We start from the raw sequence: 20,635 nt of genomic DNA, 5'->3' as shown, positions 1-20,635 counted from the left end.
CTGCATTTTTATATGCTAGTTTCTAGCAGCTGCTATTTTTATCAGTAGTGTTGCTAGACTATGGTGGAGAGCATGATGAGCAGAACATGGTGACTTGTATCTGATAATATATATTGTGCCTGCTCTTAATTAATGTAGTTAAAGCAGCTGTCTACAGCAGAAATGATCACTGGCCTGTTTTGGTTTGATTTTGTTTTAAATTGAAACCACTCTTGCTGCTCTCCAGATATATTATTTGACTGAGGAAGAGACCTCTGAATGTTGCATGCAGATCTACTGAAACAAAACAGGAAAACCATTTAAGTACTTTGTTCAAGGTCATGGTAACTATGTCCTGCGAATGCTTTGTCAGACTTCCCATAGTTTGCAGTGAAAAACTGCAAAATTATTGCCTAGTTATAAGGAAGTATGCTTATGCAATAAGCTAAGGGCTTGACATATTATTTCCTTTTCCATTCTCCTCCCACTTTTTCTTACATAAATCAGATAGAGCTTTCTTAGTATTAGTTCCTGTTAATCTAATATACTTTCAGTGTCCTCAAGCACTGCCCTCTTATTATATAATCCTGAGTGTTTTTCTTTCTTGTTATGCCAGAATTTTGAACCTGTAATTCAGGAGTTTGTGTTTAAGCTGCTTTAAATTTCACTTGGCAAATACATTTGAATATAGGATGCATTTTGAAGGAATGTGTATCAAACTGCTATGAATATCCCTGTAAGTGCCAACACTGTTAGCTCTCACAGCAGTGCCTTGCAGGCCATGAGCTCCTAATGAGCTGTGATTTACATGAAGACAGTGCAAAGAACAGGGGCAGTGTTTTCCATGGAATGTCCTCCACATCTCATGTGGAGACCAGTAACTGGAGAGTTCTGCCCTGGGATTCCTGGTGGGTTTTTTGGATGCATCTCGATGTCCTGCAATAAAGCTAACATTTGAAAGTAAAGTATGTTTTTAATTGCATGTTTTACTAGCCATAAGTTAGAAAATATTTTGTAATTTAGGATTTGCAGTCTGTAGAAGTCAAAAAATTTGAAATTCTGTGAAACAGGTTGATAACCAAGTAGAAAATTCAAATGTAGTGCAGTAACTTGGTATGTGCAAAATGTCTTCAGAAGTGAAGAAATGTTTTGATTTTTTGGTTTTGTGGTTTTGGGCGGGTGGGGTTGTAGGGTTTTTAGGGGTGGTTTTGTGGTTTGTTTTGGTTTTGCTGCTTTAGGTTTTTATTATTGTTATTGATTTGGTTTTGTTTGCATGAATGATTTTTTTATTAATGATTAAGAACTGTGGAAGTACTAAAATTGCATTGAAATGGATATTTTAAGCCCCTGAAAAATATTACTGTGATATTTGTAAAATATCCTTATTTATTGCTTATTTGAAATGTATACTTAATGTATAATGAAGAAGCCACAGCTAAATACTTCTGAGGCTTAAAAACAAGGCTTTTGTCTGCAGATGGCCTGATCTCTAAACTTCAAAACTGCAGCAGGTGTGCTGATCATGTCAGCTTTGTTTAATCAGCTGTGTTATGTTTCAAGATAAATATTTAAGTTGTTGATTGGGGTGGAGGTATGTAATCAAGGAATTTTGAAGCAATGTTTAGTATGAATTGACTAAAGATGAATGGAAGATGATCTACAACACAACATATGCTTACATTCAAGATTGAAGTCCCCATGTATGAGTTTTCAGGGTAAACATCCTTATATTACACCATTAGTAATACTGTAAGTGACACTTTATGTGCTCTCAATTTTGTTTACCTTATGTTAAAAACTTATAAATACTATTGGTGCTATTAGCAAAATAGAAGATATAGAAGACATACTGAATTAATGGTATTCTTAGTATCTCATAAGAAACAAAGGATAAATTCATTACCTTTTGGTGGATAAAGCAGTAGTACACCATCAGAAAGCTTATCCTAGTATTATTTTTGTGTTCATACTTAAAATGGGCAGGTGCATCTTTTCAGTGGACAGGGCATTGGAGAACAGATGGTGAATTGCGAAGTTGTTAAAAAAATAAGAATGTGGGTGCTTAGATGTAAAATAGAATAAAATACAATAAAAATACAATAAAATAAAATATGGCTCTAGGTCCAAAGTGTGACTAGTGTCTGCTTTGCAGTAAATTGAAAAATACACTGGTTTGTTGCTGTGGTGCTGCATTTCTTCAGCCTGAACAGCTCCCGACACCAACAGCGAAAGGGGGCTGCCCCCAGAAAGCTGTCGAATCTGAGGTGCAGCTGTAGGTCACAGCTGCTCTAGCACACAGGTGGACTGCGTTGGGGATAGGACTGCACCAAGGGCAGGGACAAGGAACGGGGAGAGGTCCTCTGTGTGTTTTCCAAAGGAGATTGTTCCCTGCATGGTCTGGGACAGAAAGACACTGACTCAAGGGCATACATCAATTTATAAGTGAGGGGAGGTCCCAGGGGAGGATACAATCTTTAACCAACCGGGAGAAACTAGGGGTGGAGCATAAGGCGGGGAACACAATGTTTAAACCAATAGGGGACTACAGGGGAGGAGAACTTAAAAAAAGCAGTGGGGTTTTGAATGAAGTAAAATTGATAGGGAAGTTTCTAGAGAAAGGGGCAAGCTTGGGGAGGGATTGACATTCAGTGGGAGGAGGATCAGGGTACAAAAGGGCAGGTCTTTGGGGAGATGGACAACTAGGGCAAAAACCAAAACACAAGGGGGAAAGGAACAATCCATTAGTAATAAAATATGCTATAACAGTACAAAATAGGAAGGATTATAAAACTGACTGCTAGAACTGCATTACAGTCAGAAACACACACTGCAACAGTTTGTAGTGAGATTGAAGCAGAAATTCCCCAAAAATGGAACATTGGACTTCACTGAGAGTTGCATGTGCTATTATGGAGTCCCTTTTGGAATTACCCCAGGGTGTTTTGGCTTCTTTCTAGAGATGACTGGGACATGCTGCAGTAGTGTTACAGTGACAAGCTCTTTTGTCCTTTAAATAGGAGACATTGCTTCTGTTGTCGAAGTCTCTGGCAACTCAAGATTCTGCCTCCCATGAGAATGCAACCATTAGCAAGCTCTTTGAGGTTGGAGTAGTAGTCCTCTTCCCCAGAGGTAGATCCAGGCCCAGTCTATGCTAATAATTATTTATGTGTGTTTATGCAGGTATTCTAATTGATACAAAGTAGTTCAATTTTCCAGGGAGCTGGTATAGTTTAGTAGAGTAACAGTTTGCACTTGCTGGTGTGTATTCCTGTTCTAGTAGTAGTGGAGGTCTACCAATAATATGCTGTACAACAAACAAGTTTTATTGTGAACCTGAGAGATTGTCTGAACTCATGATAGAGTGCTCTAAGCTGCTGTTTAGTGCTGTGTCTGAACACCTTATAGGTCAGCTACAGGAAGCCTGTAGGGAATGGTGGACATTTTAACTAAGTCAGCTGTGTAGAGTGTTGTTAGACTTCCTGGTGGAGTAAGCTAAGGGTCTTCTATAAGAATATAACATGATTGGTAATGTCATGAACTGAAAATAGGCTTCATTCTTCAAGACTTCGTTCTGCACACTTAAATAGTAGACTTGCCACATGAAAGTTTTATAGACAGAAGTAGTTTAATTTTTATTTTTGTTCTTGGAAGTGTACTTTTTGTGGATTTGAGTGTATGCCTGGGGTCAGGACTCGTAGTTTCTTTCTCTTTAGGCTCTAGGATTGAGGTTTGTTCAGAAGTGGAAGAAGTTTTATTAGCATAATATGCAGCTGCTGCTAATTCTTCTTTTAAACAGTTGCATAGTGTAGAAAAGTCTACCATGTTTTGGACAGAAAAATGCCATATCTATTAGACCTTTTGCATTGGAAATAGTTTGGTAAACTAGTAAATTATGGCTCATCTTATTTTAAGGCGGAATGCTTCACAGTAAAGGTCAACATGTGATTAGATTAGTACTGTTCTCTAGCTTGTAAAGATGTAAAATGGGTAAAATACCATCTCCTTAAATGGCTGTTAGGAAACACTGATAAATGTTTCAAGAACTCTCTTTTTCTTCTTTGTGGGTGTGTTTCAAAAGCATTTGAAGGTGCAGGGTTAAACTTGGCTTGCAGGACAGCTTCTGAACTGCATGACTTCTTGGTCATCACCTTTTTAATCTGGTTTGTCCATTTCCCAAGGAGCCATGTCCTTAAATGCCATTTGGTGGTATGCACCAGTATTGCAAATGGACCCTCCAGTTTTGAAGAGTTGAACTTGCATCATAGGTGTAAAAATGTATGTATTCTATACTCACAATGCTGCTGGAACAAACCAAGTGCTAATTATATGATCAGTTGAATCACTGGTGCTTTATCAGAACCAGTCTGCCTTCTAGGAAAGGTGCATGTTGCAGGACTTTGGCAGTTTCCACAAAAGATGCCAATTGGGATGAGAATCCTTTTCTGCCTCTAAACGCCATTTATTAATGCTGCGTGCACACTGTGGCAGTTTGTCTTCTATGAAGACAGTTAGCTACACAATAATTTCTGAACTCTAATTTAAATAAACAAGGAGCAGTTATGTCTATTTACACTTCTGTATTGAATTATCATTGTATGTATTCTGAGTCAGGATGTTACATCAAGGTGATGAAACAACAGAGAATTTAAAGGAGATGTAGTTAGATTAATATGGTTCCTGGGATAGGGTTTTGTAAGAAATGTAAGAAATTATCTTAACATCAGTATAACTATCTAAATGAAGTTGTGACTTTATTCTTACAACCTTTGTGTTCATATACAAGTTGGAATAGCCCTGTACTCTCAAGCTACTAACTTATACTCACTAGCTAAAGTGGAGCCTAGGGTCTGACCTGCAACACCTTTTCATCCACTGCTTGTAACTCATGTCAGTTATTCACTAGGTTGTCCTTAATTCAGCCCACCTGCCTTACTAGCACCTGAATTTTCTTCTTCTTGAAGTGTGTCATCTGACCACCACAAGACTTCTTCTTTCTGCTTCCTGTACCATCATGATGTTGCAGCATCATCAGTTGTTAGCAGATTCCATCTTTATCCTTATCTTATTCACATCTTTGCTACTTACCCACAGCTTGATTATCTCTATACGTAGTGCTGCAGATGTTCTCTAATAGGCCTCTTGCTTTAGTCTCATCACTCCCAAATTTTACATTGCATGAGATATGTTGTGTTCAAAATAAATTCTCTGTAGCTCCCTGCATCTGTAGTCTCCTGTTAAAATGCAGTGTTTTTTCATCTTTTTATGCTCTTATGTGGGTTTCACTCTGGTTATGGAATATGTGTGCTTGTATGACAGCATCCAGTACTGCTATTGCAGTTAACAGTGAAAGTGGTTTTGACTATGCTGGTTCTGGCAATTCCTGTACAGAAATATATTCCAGTGTGCAGAGGAGACCTACTCTTTGGTGCTGGAAAGGTATATTTTGTAAGTGGAGGCAAGAAAGAAATCTGGAAGAGAGGTTTCTGATTTTGTTTTGGAGTGATTGGATGCAATGAATACCAAGAAAATAGCCTCTTTTTATTTTGTATTTGCATGCAAGTACTTTTAGTCCTGAGAATGTGTAGCTCTGAATTCAGCTAGGAAAAACCAGTAGTTAATGTCCTGACATTCTTCCCACTTCCTCTTCTGCAAGAGAAGTCTTAATTGTAGACATCCAATTTTATAGCTATGTAGTACTAAAACATGATTGTAAGATTGTGGCACCTGAGGGTTTTGATTTCGTTTTGAGTTTGCTAAGTCTTGTGCAAAATGGACAGATGTAAAGTGCTGGACACAATTATTTGTGTTCTTGAGTAAAGAATTGATAAAATCAGCACAGAAAAGCTGTTATGAGCAGGAAATGTTCCCAACCTGGAAGCTTGTCTTGGACAGAAAGACTGATATGCCAGCCTTCCACTTCTGACTGATAGCGCTCCAGATTCTCTGTGCTTTCGTGACACTACATGCTTTGTTAATGGCGAGAATATCCTTAGAGAGCATACTGTAAATTATGAAAGCTCTGTTTTAAGGGAAATCTTGAAATGAATCAAAGAATTTCCAATTTTTCTTTCTCTAGCTTCCTTGCATAAGCAAATATTGCAGGCTCCTAATCTGGAAGAAAAGCTAAGAGTATAAGTGCCGATTTAGGATTTCAGGCAGAGCATGTCTACTAAAATGTTATGGCGTTTCAGTCACAATGGATACAAAGCATAGTTTACGTGTTGCATAACAAACAACATTTGTTAGACCTTATATTGACCATAGATTAACAATTTATGTTGCCAAAGCGTGAAAATCTGTCTGAGTAAATGCCTAAGGTTGTAGAGTAGACAGGGAGCAGTCACTGGAGAGACGCAGACACCAACATCAAAGATAAGGATAAAGGACTGTGAAGCTATGAAACAGGATTCATTGGGAATCCAGAATACAAGAAAGCAACTGGGAGGAAAATAGTACACAGATAATGGTAGCTAGCTTGGGTTTTAGTGAGATCTGAGGACAAGAAAGATTACATGGGCTACAGAAAAGAGGTGTTGCTTTAAACATAGAAAATTTCATACCCTGTTACCACGCTAGGTAGTTAAATTTTTAGCTAGTGAGTATCTAGTACCTGTTGAGTTTCCTCCTAGGATACTTTTTGTTTAGAATACCTTCCTTTTTTAATTTTTTTTTTGGTGGTTTTTTTTTTTTGGGTGATTTTTTTTGTTTGGTTTTTTTGGGTTTTTTAAAATTTTGTTTTGTTAATGCTTTCTTTTTTGTTTTTGGTTTTTTTCAGCAGAGTAAGAACCATAAGCAGAGAATTAATTTATCTGTATAACTTTCTGACTATGTTGTACGTTATGACATTTCAAGTTTCTTTTTGACATATAAATTGCAGTCCACTTAGTAAGTAAAATGGATTACTTATGGTAACTGTGACTAGTCAGACAACCGAAATCCTTGCCAGAGCTATTCTAGAGGCTTTTAAAAATCCTATTAAAAGATTTTGTATGCAGATGGTAGAGAGAGGATAAAAAAAACCCAAACCAACAAAACAAATCAAAGCACACTCTGCAGTGTATTTTGCTGCTCCCTTTTTTGCCAAGGGGAATTTGCTCTTAAGACAGCAGCTGTAGCTGAAATTTACTTCTGCTGTTTGTAAATAAATTTCTAAAGAATCTAGAGTTCTTGGAGTGAAATTGCGAACAGGAAGCACGAAGCCTTGCATATTTATGCAATTATGATTATGCTAATTATAACAACATATAAATGTCACAATCTTGTTGTAAATGTTAAGTTCCAAGACTGTGTTAGTTAGAAGTGTGAACTCCCAGGATCAGAAGATTTAGTTTTGCTGAATGTGGTTTGTAGAGTACCCAATGTGACCTTTTAGCACCTCTAGTGTCTGGTTATTAACTAGAATCTAAAGAAGTTTTACTGTTCAGGACCTACAGTGAATTTGCAGTTTGAATTAAAATAGTATTTATCACATCTGTAAAACTATATTCATCACATCTGTAACTGTAACTTCCTTAATAAAAGATTGCAAAATTAGCTTGGAATTCCCTAATGTAAAGTTGGACTACTTAGAAAACTCCATTTTTTTGAAGTGTGATGCATGCAGGATTTAATTTGTTTACCCAGTTTTTGGGTTTCTAGTGGTAGTACATGAAAAGGCTGCTTTGTGCTTGTGAATTCAAAAAAGCCAAAGTCATGAACAGCAAAAAAATCACCTTGCTAATATCATGTAAGTTACATGCTATTACTTTTCTTTTTTTAAATTAAAAATATGCAGAATACACACTGGAGGTAAAAGTTGTTGACGTTTCATTCAGCCATTTTGTTTTAATTCAGTACTGACATTTGCTACCTTGTTGGCAAAATCTTGAAGATTATTCAGTGTTGTGGTCTGTGGTGGTGGTGGACGCAACCTTCCCTGAGAGTGTCTTGTGCCAGCGGGTAGGAGCCACAGGAGCCCCAGCACAGACAGACACATAGACACACACACACAGAGCAACTCAACAGTGAGGACACGGGAGGGTCCAGGCATGGACTTCCAATGTGCTTTATTTCAGGCCATGCTGAAGGCAGCCAGGGGCCAAAGACAGGGAACAAAGGAGGGTCTAGGATATAAACACAGGGAAAGAAGGGGCAGAGGAAAGCATCAGGGATCCCAAGGTGGGATCCAATGAACTGAGGGCTCAGGAGTGGTACACCAGGGAAGGGACCAATAGGAAATGCCAGGGTGGATAGGCAGAGGCATAAACCAAAAGGAAGTCAGGGAAGGGAGGACTAATGAGAACATGAACATAAAAGGGTAAGAGGGGTAGGGAAGGCCAATGGGCCAATGGGGAGGACAGAACTGGGACAAATTAACATCGTGCTGCAGAGCACCATGGGGAAACTTCTTTCCTCACCCTGAGCTGTGAAGAGTGCCCAGAGCCTAAGGTGCATCTCTCCAGGAAATTGCTGTTGCATTCTCCCCAGTCAGCTCACAGGCCTCCATGCTTCAGAGTCTTCAGAGAAAAAAGTAAATTCATAGTTTCAACAGTTAATGACATTTGCTCTGTCTCTTCAGAGGACAGTTGTGTATGTAGTCTCTTTATATCAATCTCCTTTTCTTTCTCAGGGATTAAAACAGTGTCTGCAGTTCTTGGGTCTCAGTCAATATATCTGAAGATTCAGTGTTTGGGAATCTCTTGAGAAAGCTTGTCTGTGTAACTGTGTTACTATTTTTAAAAGTAGCTGTAATCTGTATTTTTGTTATAACAAATTCTGATTTGCTGGTTAGTTTTGTATTCCAGCTAGTGTTTATTCTTTTCCTGAAACCTTTTTGCCTAAATGACTGTTTATAAGACTCTTAATTATCTTTGCAATGTATATATACTTGAGAATTTTTACCTCATGAGCAGCAAACTATCTCAATTGCTTACAATTACTTCCATCATTGACTATTCCAACCTTTAATTATACAAATTTTCTTTCTGGCACCATAGCAATACAGATGAAGGATTTCTTCTCTGAAGTGTTAAGCTCAGCTGCCTTATGGCAGGTAGAAAACTGTTCCTTAAACAGCAATTTATTGCCTCCTTTCTACATGCATAGTTCTTGTTCAGACTGCCAATAGTATTTGAAAAAGTTTAATCCTTCCTGGAAATCAGATTACTGAAAGGTAGCTGTGGAAGACTGCAATAGGAGATATTTTCCATTTCATGCCATTGATTTCTGTTTTCTGTTAATAAAAAGATAGATGAAAATAACCTGTTTTGTGGATAAATATTTGTAAATTTCTGGATAAATTAACTATTTTCTGGGTAAATAATTATTTGGTGATCTAGCTCCTGTGGAGGCACTTCTTTTGGAATCTTACATGAGCTTTACTCTTCAAGTCTTTTAATTTCTTCTTTCAAGCTTCTTCAACTATCTTGGCATTTAAAGATGGCTCCTACTGTAGGTAAATTACCTGTAGAATAATTTTCTGCCTTTTTCTATTATGAGCAGACAAAATGTTGTTAACTTCATCTCTCTCTTCTCACACAAGAGTTCCAAGCGAGAGTGGAAGCCTTTGGAAGACCACAGCTGCACAGATGTACCATGGCTGCTCTTATTCATCCTCTTCTGCATAGGAATGGTGAGTAAAACTCAGAGGATTTTGTAAATGTTATATGGCTAAAGAGTTTGCGTTCATAAGAAAGGAATTTTAAAACCTGTCATAACTTAATGACTGGCAAAGATCAGGATATGTTTGCATGGGAACCATCAACTGTAGAACAGAAATGGGTAGCATGTACCTATCAAAGGCCTTTGGTAGGGATCCATAATTTATTGTTGGTGCCAATTCTTACTCCAGCTTCTTTTCCCCTGAAACTGCAGTCTCAGTGGTAAGTAACTTTTCAGCAAGATGAATTATCACTTGACTCATGTTCCTTATGCATGTCCCAGAAATGATAGCTAGGTGTCTGTAAGCAATTCTGTGAATCACGGTGAACTTTTTTGTGAGAAACAAAAATTCTGACTGTCAAAGAGGGAGCTGAGATTTTGTTTATTTGTTAATTTATTTATTTTTATTGTATACTTAGTAGAAGCAGCTATTGTTAAAAACCATATTACTAGTGATAAGATCTTTCTTTCAAAGTTTTAACAGTTCTGTACTCTGTGATGAAGCCATCTACTTTTTCAAGTCAGTTTCACAAAACTCTACACTTTTTATTAAAAGACTAAACCTCCAAAACCTGCAGATTAATGTAGAAATACACTTCTTTCCATCTTGTTTTGTTTCATGGACCCATGTTTGCTACTCTTCTTAAATAGAGAATATCCATTGCTATCTTGTACTACTGTGTTGCAAGCAGGTGTCCTTAGGGGGGTTTGGGACTTAATGTACTCTCAGCTTTCTTCTCTCCTCTCCCTTGGTCTCTGGTGTTAGGAATAATTCCACTGAAAAATTTCTTCTACTTTCCCCAGGGTGTTTTTTAATGGTTGGGCTTCAAATGTAAAAATTACAATGATTATTTAAAATCATATCAATTATGTTGTCACTGTAATGTGAATATCTTAAAATTGCAAAAAGCACAGTGCTTCCTGAAACATGTAGCTCTCTTTTGCAATTGGTTTTTTTTTTTCTGGTTTTTTTCACGTTCCCCGATTATTCGGGGAACTGAATGTGAACTGTTCCTCCAACTATAAATTAGTTTTCTGTGCACGACTGTCCCAAATTTTCCTTTCTAAGTAATGTAGTATACAGAGCAATCATCCGACTGGTTCACATAGTTACCATTCTAGAAGACTTCACTTGCAGGGTGAACCACCCACATTTTCACTGTTCCATGCCAACGTCATTAGCTGTTATCATCATTTCATCTGATCCTGCCACTGCCATCTGTTGCTCTATGCTCTTATCTCAGCTGTTTATCCACTTCTCAAATCTTAGCCTGTCTCACACGTAAAATCAGCTCATTGGTGGTAGTGGAATGAGCTGATGGTTCATTTCTCCCTATCAGTGGTTTGCTAATGAAGCTTTTGGGCTAGTCTCTTGTTTGCACAATCATTGCCTTGGTTTTGCTTGTGAAATATCTCTGAAAGTTCACAGCAAGACCTGCCTACATAGGATATTTTCCACACTACTTGGGTGGTCTGAACCATCTTGCTTTGCATCTGTTTCTTTCCTGCATTTAAAACCAGTGTCTGGAACCATCATGGCCTTGACCTGGTCACTTGCTTTAAGAGGATTTCCCTAAAAGAAACTTGTGTTAGATAGGCCTCATCATTTTAGCTCATCTTTGAAAGTACTTAATTTGAAGGAAAGAAAAAAAATCTGGAAAGCAAGAAAATCTGGATTGTGTGGAATTGTCCAAGATGCTTAGCAATCTGTCACAACTCCATCTCTGCTTGTAGCTCTCCTTCACTGCCAGCCTTTGCACACCTGCTGACTTCTCCCTTCTGCTTCATGCCCTTGCTGACAGTATGACTTTCAAATAAACAACATACAGGAGTCTTAACTCTGCTGGTATAATATCCAGTATTAGATGTCTGAATCCCCTTTTAACTTGCATTCAGTTTTATTATTGCACAAAAGTTCTCTCTGATAGTCCTTGTCTTTCCCTTTCCAGTCTGAAAGAATTTTTAGAAATTCTAAGAAATTTTTAGAAATTCCTCTGCTTGGAAATAAATGAATAAAACTGACTTTTCCCATCTTTCAAACAGAGTATTGCTAAACTGTGGGGTTTTTGTATTCTTCCAGGGTTTTATCTGTGGCTTTTCAATAGCTACAGGAGCAGCTGCAAGACTGCTTTCAGGATATGACAGTTATGGAAATATTTGTGGACAGAAAAATGTCAAGGTGGAGGGAATAGTCAACAGTGGTCTGGACCTCACACACAAGAAGTAAGTATGTGATAGGTTTTGCCTTTCCTGGTTTAGAGAATGCAAAAACTGTTTCTTTCTTTGAAAGTGATTTTAAATAAGGTGGGAAAAGTGATATGTTAACTCATTTCTACTTGTCCTTTGACACTTTTCTCACTTAGAGGACAGCAATCTTTTGTAACAACAAGCAACATTAGACTGTATGTTGGCAGATATGCAGTATGAATACAGCTAAGACATTGAGAAATTACTTTTTCTCAGTATCCATTTCATGTAGGGTGTTGTACTAGGCTGATGAAAAGCCTTGTTTGTTAGGGTTTTAAATATGACAAGTAGTCTCAGATTTGGGAGCAGGCTTTGATATCAATGTTTACTTTTGATGTTGTATGTTTGATTTCTGCCATGACATGTAAGGGGAGATGAGATACATCTGGCACATTAGAATAAGACTTAGAAATTTGAACTGTAGGCATAATGTATATATGTGACTTGTGGAGAAAATGCACAAAACTTGAGAGGTGTGCACAGCTTTGATTAAGCAGTGTCACTCAAAGTTCAGGTACTTCCTATCTGTTGTCCAGGAAGACATCACACTGCAGTAGTAGTACTGGAGCAGTGGTGAGAATTCTTCACTGACAGGTTGAATACCTGTGAATGTCTGTTGAGGTCTGTCTTGTTAGTCAGATAAGCTCAGGATCCTTCTGTGCAACTTGGGAAACTTAAGGAAGCAAACTGTTTAGCTTAGTACAGTGATATTCACTTACATTAAAAAAAGTGGTTTTTTCACCACCAATTACTTCAAGGAGCTAAAAAGTTACTGATTTTTGAGTATGATAGCCTCTTGCTACACACTTTCAGACTAACAGAATTTTGATAATTTTCCTAAGTTGTTTTGGAAGCATGCTTTCCTGAGATCTTCTTATTTTGAGTTACTATTCTAAAGATTTCTAAGTATCTCATTTAAGATTTAATGTAGATAGATAATTGGTGGTTTTCAGAAAGATTTGAGATAAATAAAATGTCTGGAACTTTTTACTGATATATTTTGTCAGAAAAATAATTTCTTACTCTAATCTGATCTTTCAAGAAGGTCGAAAGGCTTAAAGCTTGTGCAGCAAAATTTTCCTATTTTTTGCAGAAACATTTTAGCCTTTTCTAAACCCATGCGTATACAGTATAAAATTGTGATTCTGGTGTTCTGAGAAAAAATGCAAATTTTAAGAGAATAATTTTAAGTTTACCCTTAGAAGGAAATGGTATCTGAGTTCATGTGAAGGTAGAGAATTTCAGACACCATATTGAAATGTAATAGTTAATATTGTGATAGTCTTCTACATGTGACATAGGTCAGACCATCATGTGGGAAAACATCTACCACAAAGTAAATTCCTCTTGTAAATGCAAGCTCAAAAGGCAGTAGATAAAAAGAGAGACTGTTTTAAACACAGCTAATTGACAGAGCCTGTTGTTTGTCAAGACATCTTAATGAGGTTCAAAAGAATTATGCTTTTCTAACAAGGATGTTATGGCTTGAGGCATGAACTAAACAAATTAATAGATACACACATATGAGTTATAGTCCTCTCTATATGGTTAAGAGAAAACCCTCTAAGGCAGATTACTCTTTAACTGTTCACATGAAGTGCCTGGTATAGTCCAAGGTATCCAGTTTTGGAAGCGATTGGTTCTTATATAAGTGAGTGATCCTTCCTTCCCTCACACCTCATGGTTTCTTCTGAAAAATTGCCAAGCAAATTAGAAAAGCTATCTGCTTTGCATCTGTCTCTAGCAGATGGAGTTCCTACAGTGTCTGAGGTGGAGTTCATGGGAGTATTTAATGTTATTTTTATAGGAACACTTTGCAGACAGACGGTAAAAATAAACTCTTCTTCCTGCCTGTACATTTCAGTTTGTGTAGAGAAAGAAAAGACTTTAAAGCTCCACAAATGGGGCTCTGGAAACATGAAGTTACTCTCATTTCATTTTGCTTGCAGGGTAATTCCATTTTCATTTCCTAGTCCAAGGGCTGAAAAGCTAAATCATCTGTAAAAGTAACATTTTCTTCCTTATATATGACAGCAACCCATAGGCACTGTCATGGAAGTGAAATTGAAGTGGTCTGTGTGGATATGGAAATCAGGGTGGTAAGGGTAAAAAGCAGAGTTCTCACAGGGATGTGATTTGGTCTGTGTACATCAGATATGCTGAAACCAGTGAGATGAAGTATTGGGAAGGAGGATTTTACAGCCTGGTCTTGTGAACAAAGAGTGGATCAGGCATCCTTTTATTTTTATAAAGTAACCACAACACACTTTAATAGTCTGTCTTCTACAGTCAGACACAAGACAATATTCCAGAACTGGCAGTGAATTCTAATGAAACCTATTTGCTTCAAGTAAGCTCCTTGCTTTACAAGTTCTGGTAGTTACAAAGGGTTAAAAAAATGACCTTTTATTTGCAAATAAATGATAATCACAGCAGCCAAATGCAAGTCTCTGAAATGCTAGTTCAGTCTGGTTTTTGATCATCAGTATGTTGTTATTTGGACAGAATTCAGTTTGTGCTGTCTACTCAACTGTGTACTAGGAGATGTGCCTATCTACACTCTACTGTGTACTAGGAGATGTGCCTATGATGCTGTGAAGAATAGTTAGGGTGGCATTCTGCCTGAGCACATGCATTTGACCCCAGGAAATGCTTGAACTTTAAGAAATAGGAAAACCCAGGTTTTCAGGATGGTTTGCAGCATGTACACAGAGAATTTGATTGACTGAAACTGTATATGCCCTACTGATGAAGAAATTTTTGACACTGGACTCTTATCTCCATTAGATGACACAGATCAATTATGATATCTGGTAGCTCAGTCTATGTGCCTTGAAAAAAGAGGGCCTGAACAAAGAAATACCTGGGGAATTATTAATATGAGCACTCCACAGGGCCTGGAGTGGTCTTGCTTTTCACTGGTTTGCTGTTATGTTACCAACTGGTTTCCATGTAGTCATCTTCATATCCTCTTTGGCTGTTTTTCTGGGGGGTTTTGCTTGGTTCTGTACTCCATGTTGCACTATGTTCATTACAGTTCCTATAACGTGCTCCAGGCTGTACACTCTAGTTGTTAATTTTTAGGTAATATTTAAGATGCTAGCTTTGTCTAAGTGTTACTAATGCTCAGATTACTAGCTCTCAGTTTCACCATATTGCTCTACAGCTACCTGAAAGGATGGAGGAATCAATCATCTCCCCTCCCAGGTAACAAGTGACAGGATGAGAGGAAATGGTCTCACACTGTGCAAAGGGAGGTTTAGATTGGACATTATGACAGATTTTTTTTGCCAGAAAGGTTATCAAGCCTGGGTACGTGGTTAAGTCACCATTCCTGGAGGTATTTAGAAGATGTGTAGGTTTGGCGCTTAGGGGCGTCATTTAGTGGTGGACTTGGCAGTGCATTTACTGTTAGAGTAGAGGATGTGAAGGGTCTTTCTCAGCAAAAATTATTCTATCATTCTAATTCTGCCTTGTTTTACTCTAAAGCCACTCCCCCTTGTCCTTTCACTATTTGCTTGTGTGAAAAGTCAATTTGTCTTTTACAGAAGCCCCCTATAAGTACTGGAAAGCTGCCAAAAGTTGTCTCCACAGTCATCTCTGTTCCCACATGAACAGCTCCAACTCTCTTAGCACATCTTCATATGCTCCAGCCATCTCATCATTTTCATGGGTCTCCTCTGCACTGTTCATGTCTTTCCTGTACTTTCTTCTGGGCATCCCAGAGCTGGGTGCAGCTGGGGGCCCCCCTGAGGGCAGAGTAAAACTTGCCTTGCCAGTCATGCTTCTTTTTATGAAGCCCTGGATACAGTTAGCTTTCTGGGTTGCAGGTGTACATTGCCAGGTCGTGTCCAATTTTTCATGCACCGCTACTTCCAAGTCCTTCTCTACAGGGCTGATACTTCATAAAGATGCATAAACATACCTTTGTTGTAAGTCTACTATATTGATTTTCAAATAGCAAACATATTTTCATTTGCAGTGTTGAAGCATCTCTAACAATATGATTACTTTGTTTACGTCTGCCTTTGTATTGCTGATGTGTTATTTCCTTATTAGAAAACCAGTGTATTGCTGATTGTAAATAACTGAAATTGCAGCACAAAGCATGTAATGACATTCTTCTAGAGGGAAACAAAACCTGTCCTGTGGTGACACAGTATGAAATTTTCTGCAGTAAAATCACTTATCTTCTACATGTAAGCTTTATAAACAAAAAAAATTAACTTTTCTTCTGTAATGTTGGTTCCTCAAATTTTGGTTCTTGTTTTAGTAAAACTAATCTTTCTTATCTTACTTGTGTTTTCCAAGACCGCAGATTTGACAGCCTGGAGTTTTCTGTGCAGCTCTTTTCTGTGTACCATACAATGCAGTGTTTGAATTTTATGTGCTGTTTAAGGCTATGCCCACATAGGATGTATAGGATGCTGTAATTGCATTGTATTTCTAAATTTCCAAGTTTGAGTTAGAATTGTAGCATTTATTTTACCAAATATTCTGGGGATTAAAATGATAGCTTGACCCTTGAATTGAAATCACAGTAGAGGTGTGTCGAGGTTTAGGGCAAATTTGGAGGAGAATTTCCAAATTAGGGCCCCTCCAGTAAGCAAACCCACACAGCCCCTCCCCCCAACCGGTTTGGGAAGGATTCCTCGGAGAGGACTGGAAAGAACCTGTTTATTTAACAGGCACAGCACCCCCCAGCACACAAAATGAACAATACCGGATGACACCACTCTGAAAAAAGATGACAAATTCAGAAAGTCTCTCTGGGGGTGGTCACTCTGTTCTCAGTCCCTCCTGCGCTGGGGCTGCTGCTGCAGGCCACAAGGTGCGGGATCTTGGTGTTTCTCAGGTCCCAGTCCGGAGCAGGTTCGAAATGATCAGAAAAAGGAAAGGAGAAACCATCCAGGAAGAAATTGGACAGTTTAGCTGAACTAGCTAAAGAGCAAAAGCAAGCAGAAGCGAAGCAAGCAAGAGCGAGAGAGCAAAAACAAAAAGCAAAAGCAGCAAAAGCTGCAGTCTCTGTGTCCCGCCAGGCTGATAAGAAAACCAAAACAAAACTTTCCCTCTTCAGAGCCGGTCTTAAAGGTACAGAACATAATATCCAACATTAACAGAACACATGAATGGGGATACAAGCATCATAACGTCACCCTAGGACATTCCACCCCTTATCCCCATATCATCAACATACTACCACACATCATGCATTTATTCACACAAAATTTCCATCTGCTCCCCCAAAATTTACAAGCAATACCCATCATGCCCTCATCACATCCCCACACTGGACCACTGAATCCAGGCCCTATACTACAGAGCGGCAGGATTTCACCCCTTTCACTTTACTCACTCAAAGCTCCATCTATCACTTGCTCAGACCTTCGACACTCGCACATCTCCTTCTCCATCTCCCACTTGCCCAGACCTTCAACACTTACACATTTCCTTCTATCTCATGTCTGTATGGTTTAATGTACAGGCAATGGCAGTAACATCCAACAAACAGTGATATTGCATATCATTCTCACCCCACAATCAGATCTCCCTGTGGTACACATCGTGTTGTTCCATCTCTTTGCATTATCCACCATGTGCAACCTGGTCCCTGAGCAAAGACAACCCCACGAATGGGTTTGTCTGTACTGAAGGCAGAATTGACCCACACATTCTTCCCTAACAAACCTCTAACACGTACCACTGGGACTTTATCTCCATCTATTACATTCAGGGACTCAGACTGGGCAGGACCTGCTCGGTTGGTGGAACCTCGGGTGTTAACTAACCAGGTGGCCTTTGCTAAATGCTGCTCCCAATTTTTGAAAGATCCCCCACCCAAAGCTTTCAGCTGGGTTTTTAGTAGTCCATTGTACCTCTCCACTTTGCCTGCAGCTGGTGCATGGTAGGGGATATGGTACACCCACTCAATGCCATGTTCGCTAGCCCAGGTGCTGATAAGGCTGTTCTTGAAATGAGTCCCATTGTCTGACTCAATCCTCTCAGGGGTACCATGTCTCCACAGGATTTGGTTTTCCAGGCCCAGGATGGTGTTCCGGGCAGTAGCATGAGACACAGGGTAGGTTTCCAACCATCCAGTGGTGGCTTCCACCATGGTCAGCACGTAGCGCTTGCCCTGGCGTGTCTGGGCCAGTGGGATGTAGTCAATCTGCCAGGCCTTCCCATACTTGCACTTGGACCATCGCCCACCGTACCATAGGGGCTTCACTCGCTTGGCCTGCTTGATGGCAGCACACGTCTCACAGTCATGGATAACCTGTGAAATACTGTCCATGGTTAAATCCACCCCTCGGTCTCTTGCCCACTTATAGGTGGCATCTCTGCCCTGATGGCCTGAGGCATCATGGGCCCATCGAGCTAGGAATAACTCTCCCTTGTGTTCCCAATCTAGGTCTACCTTTGACACCCCTATCTTTGCTGCCTGGTCTACCTGCTCATTGTTTTGGTGCTCCTCATTGGCTCTACTCTTGGGGACATGGGCATCTACATGGCGGACTTTCACAGGTAGCCTCCCTACCCTGGTAGCAATATCTTTCCACTCATCAGCAGCCCAAATTGGTTTTCTTCTACGCTGCCAGTTAGCCTTCTTCCACCTCTCCAGTCATCCCCACAGAGCATTGGCTACCATCCATGAATCAGTGTAGAGGTAGAGCTTTGGCCATTTCTCTCTTTCTGCAATGTCCAGGGCCAGTTGAACGGCTTTGAGTTCCGCAAGTTGACTTGATCCACCTTCTCCTTCGGTAGCTCGTGCAACCTGTCGTGTGGGGCTCCATACGGCTGCTTTCCACTTCCGGTTCATCCCTAAGATGCGACAGGAACCGTCAGTGAAAAGAGCATAGCGTGTTTCCTCTGGGGGCAGTTGGTTATATGGAGGAGCCTCTTCAGCCCGTGTCACTGGTTCTTGTTCTTCATCTGTGACACCAAAATTCTCACCTTCGGGCTAATTTGTAATTACCTCCAAAATCCCAGGGCGATTCAGTTTACCTATATGGGCGCGCTGAGTGATAAGAGCAATCCACTTGCTCCATGTGGCACTGGTGGCATGGTGAGTGGAAGGAACCTTGCCTTTGAACATCCACCCCAGCACCGGTAGTCGGGGTGCCAGGAGGAGTTGCGCTTCTATCTTGCTAATAGTGACATTCCTGATTTGGTTTCCTTGGGGAAATTCAGAGGACCCTCTTGTCCAGGAATTGGAGTCCAGTTCTACAGCTCCCAGAGCCCAGAGTCTCTGGCTGGGATCAGAGGCTGAGGGATGTGGATGGAAAGTAACATATGGGACATTGACATAGCTGGTTACACAGACTGGCAGTGACAAGGTGCTGCCTTCAACAGTAGTACTCATAAGCAGAGCCAATCATGTCCCCTCCTCCTCCTAGTGATGAAAGAAGGAAGACTGACAGCAGCAGAATGTCACTAGTGCAGAGGGTCACTAGGCACCCACATGGCACTTTCCAGGTTCACAAGCTCAGATACCTTGCAGATTCTCCAAGTACTAGCAGAGTTCCTTATCCACCTTATGGGTTCCCCCTTCTCAGCAGCTGATCCAGTTTGGTGCTAAGTACCTAACACTCACACACTCATTCCACAAGCACCCCAGACCCACAGTTTCCCCCAAATAACACCACAGACCCTCTGCCCACCCAACGCTTCTCACCTAGAGCTCCCTACTCACCATCTCATATGGCTTGGAGTTTGCTAGTGACTTATACCAGAAGCTGGACTCAGTGATCCTTGTGGGTCCCTTCCAACTCAGGATTTTCTATGCTTCTATAATTTGAATAAATCATTCTGGAGAAGGTACAGATGCTCAGCCCCATCACAAGGGCAGTGACCACCTATGCTGAGTCTATCACCTCTGTAGCTGCTTTTTTTGTAGGCACACGTTGTTCCCACCCCAGCAGCTCATTGCCAAGACCCCTCCCTGCCACTGGCACTGAGACCCCACTCACTTCGATAGCTAAAACCACATTGCTGTGGCACCCAAACACCTGGTCTGATTCCTGCTGCTGGGACCAAAGCCCTCATACCCATGTCAGTCCCCCCAGTAGCTGTCGCTTAATCCCTGCAGCACTTGCAGCATTCATGCACATTGTATAGAGACTGGAATTATGCAGAGAGAAGGTTGAAAGCTTTAGTAATAGGGCAAGATAGACTGCACTAATCAGGTGCTGAGGTTAGATAATGTACTGACCAACATCAACTTGCATGTAGCTGTTCCCTTTTACACCCCTGTGTCTGCTACCCTGTCCTGTGCATGTTCCCTTTGCTGCTAGCAGGGTCCCACTGACCCTTCCTACATTTTGTACTTATGAGTTTGCATCCCTATCAATCGCAAAGTCCCTGTCTGCAATTTCTTGATAGCCCATCAATCACTGTCATTGTCAGGGTTTCTTTCTGATTATTGTTTTTACTAACATTAAGTGGATAAGTTTTCTGTCTGATTGTCTCCCTCCTTTTCCTTTTCTCAATTTGGCAAAGTCCTTAGCCAGAAAGTCAACTGAAAAATCACCATTTTCATAATCCACATGTCCTTACCACTTAGTGAGACTGACCAGATTTGTTCCCATCCTAGCCTCCCTTGCCATATCAGTCAAGTTTAACTCTGTAGGTTCAGCTTCGTAGCTCCTTTGACCAAATACCCCCAAAGAAGTAGACACTCTCCTGCCACATACCCTTATTGTATGGGATAACAACAGGAGGAACTTCAGTTAAAACAGCTATTTTATGTCCTGGTATCAACTTAAGAGTA

The 20,635-nt window shown here is 40.0% G+C and overlaps 1 protein-coding gene across 2 annotated transcripts in view; it reads left to right on the top strand.

The window, feature by feature from the left end:
• Nucleotides 1-20,635, top strand: part of SLC44A1 (solute carrier family 44 member 1) — a 75,369-nt gene that overhangs the window by 7,987 nt on the left and 46,747 nt on the right. For both annotated transcript variants that reach the window (XM_036403040.1, XM_036403039.1), the window contains exons 2-3: nucleotides 9,500-9,589; nucleotides 11,699-11,841. In XM_036403040.1, coding sequence (XP_036258933.1) covers nucleotides 9,500-9,589; nucleotides 11,699-11,841 — 233 coding nt within the window. The remainder of the gene's footprint in view (nucleotides 1-9,499; nucleotides 9,590-11,698; nucleotides 11,842-20,635) is intronic.

The sequence above is a fragment of the Molothrus ater genome, chromosome Z (genome assembly GCF_012460135.2).
Source record: "Molothrus ater isolate BHLD 08-10-18 breed brown headed cowbird chromosome Z, BPBGC_Mater_1.1, whole genome shotgun sequence".
NCBI classification, from domain to species: domain Eukaryota; kingdom Metazoa; phylum Chordata; class Aves; order Passeriformes; family Icteridae; genus Molothrus; species Molothrus ater.
Note: the sequence above shows the minus strand (reverse complement) of the source record. Positions and strands in the feature narration are given on the sequence as shown.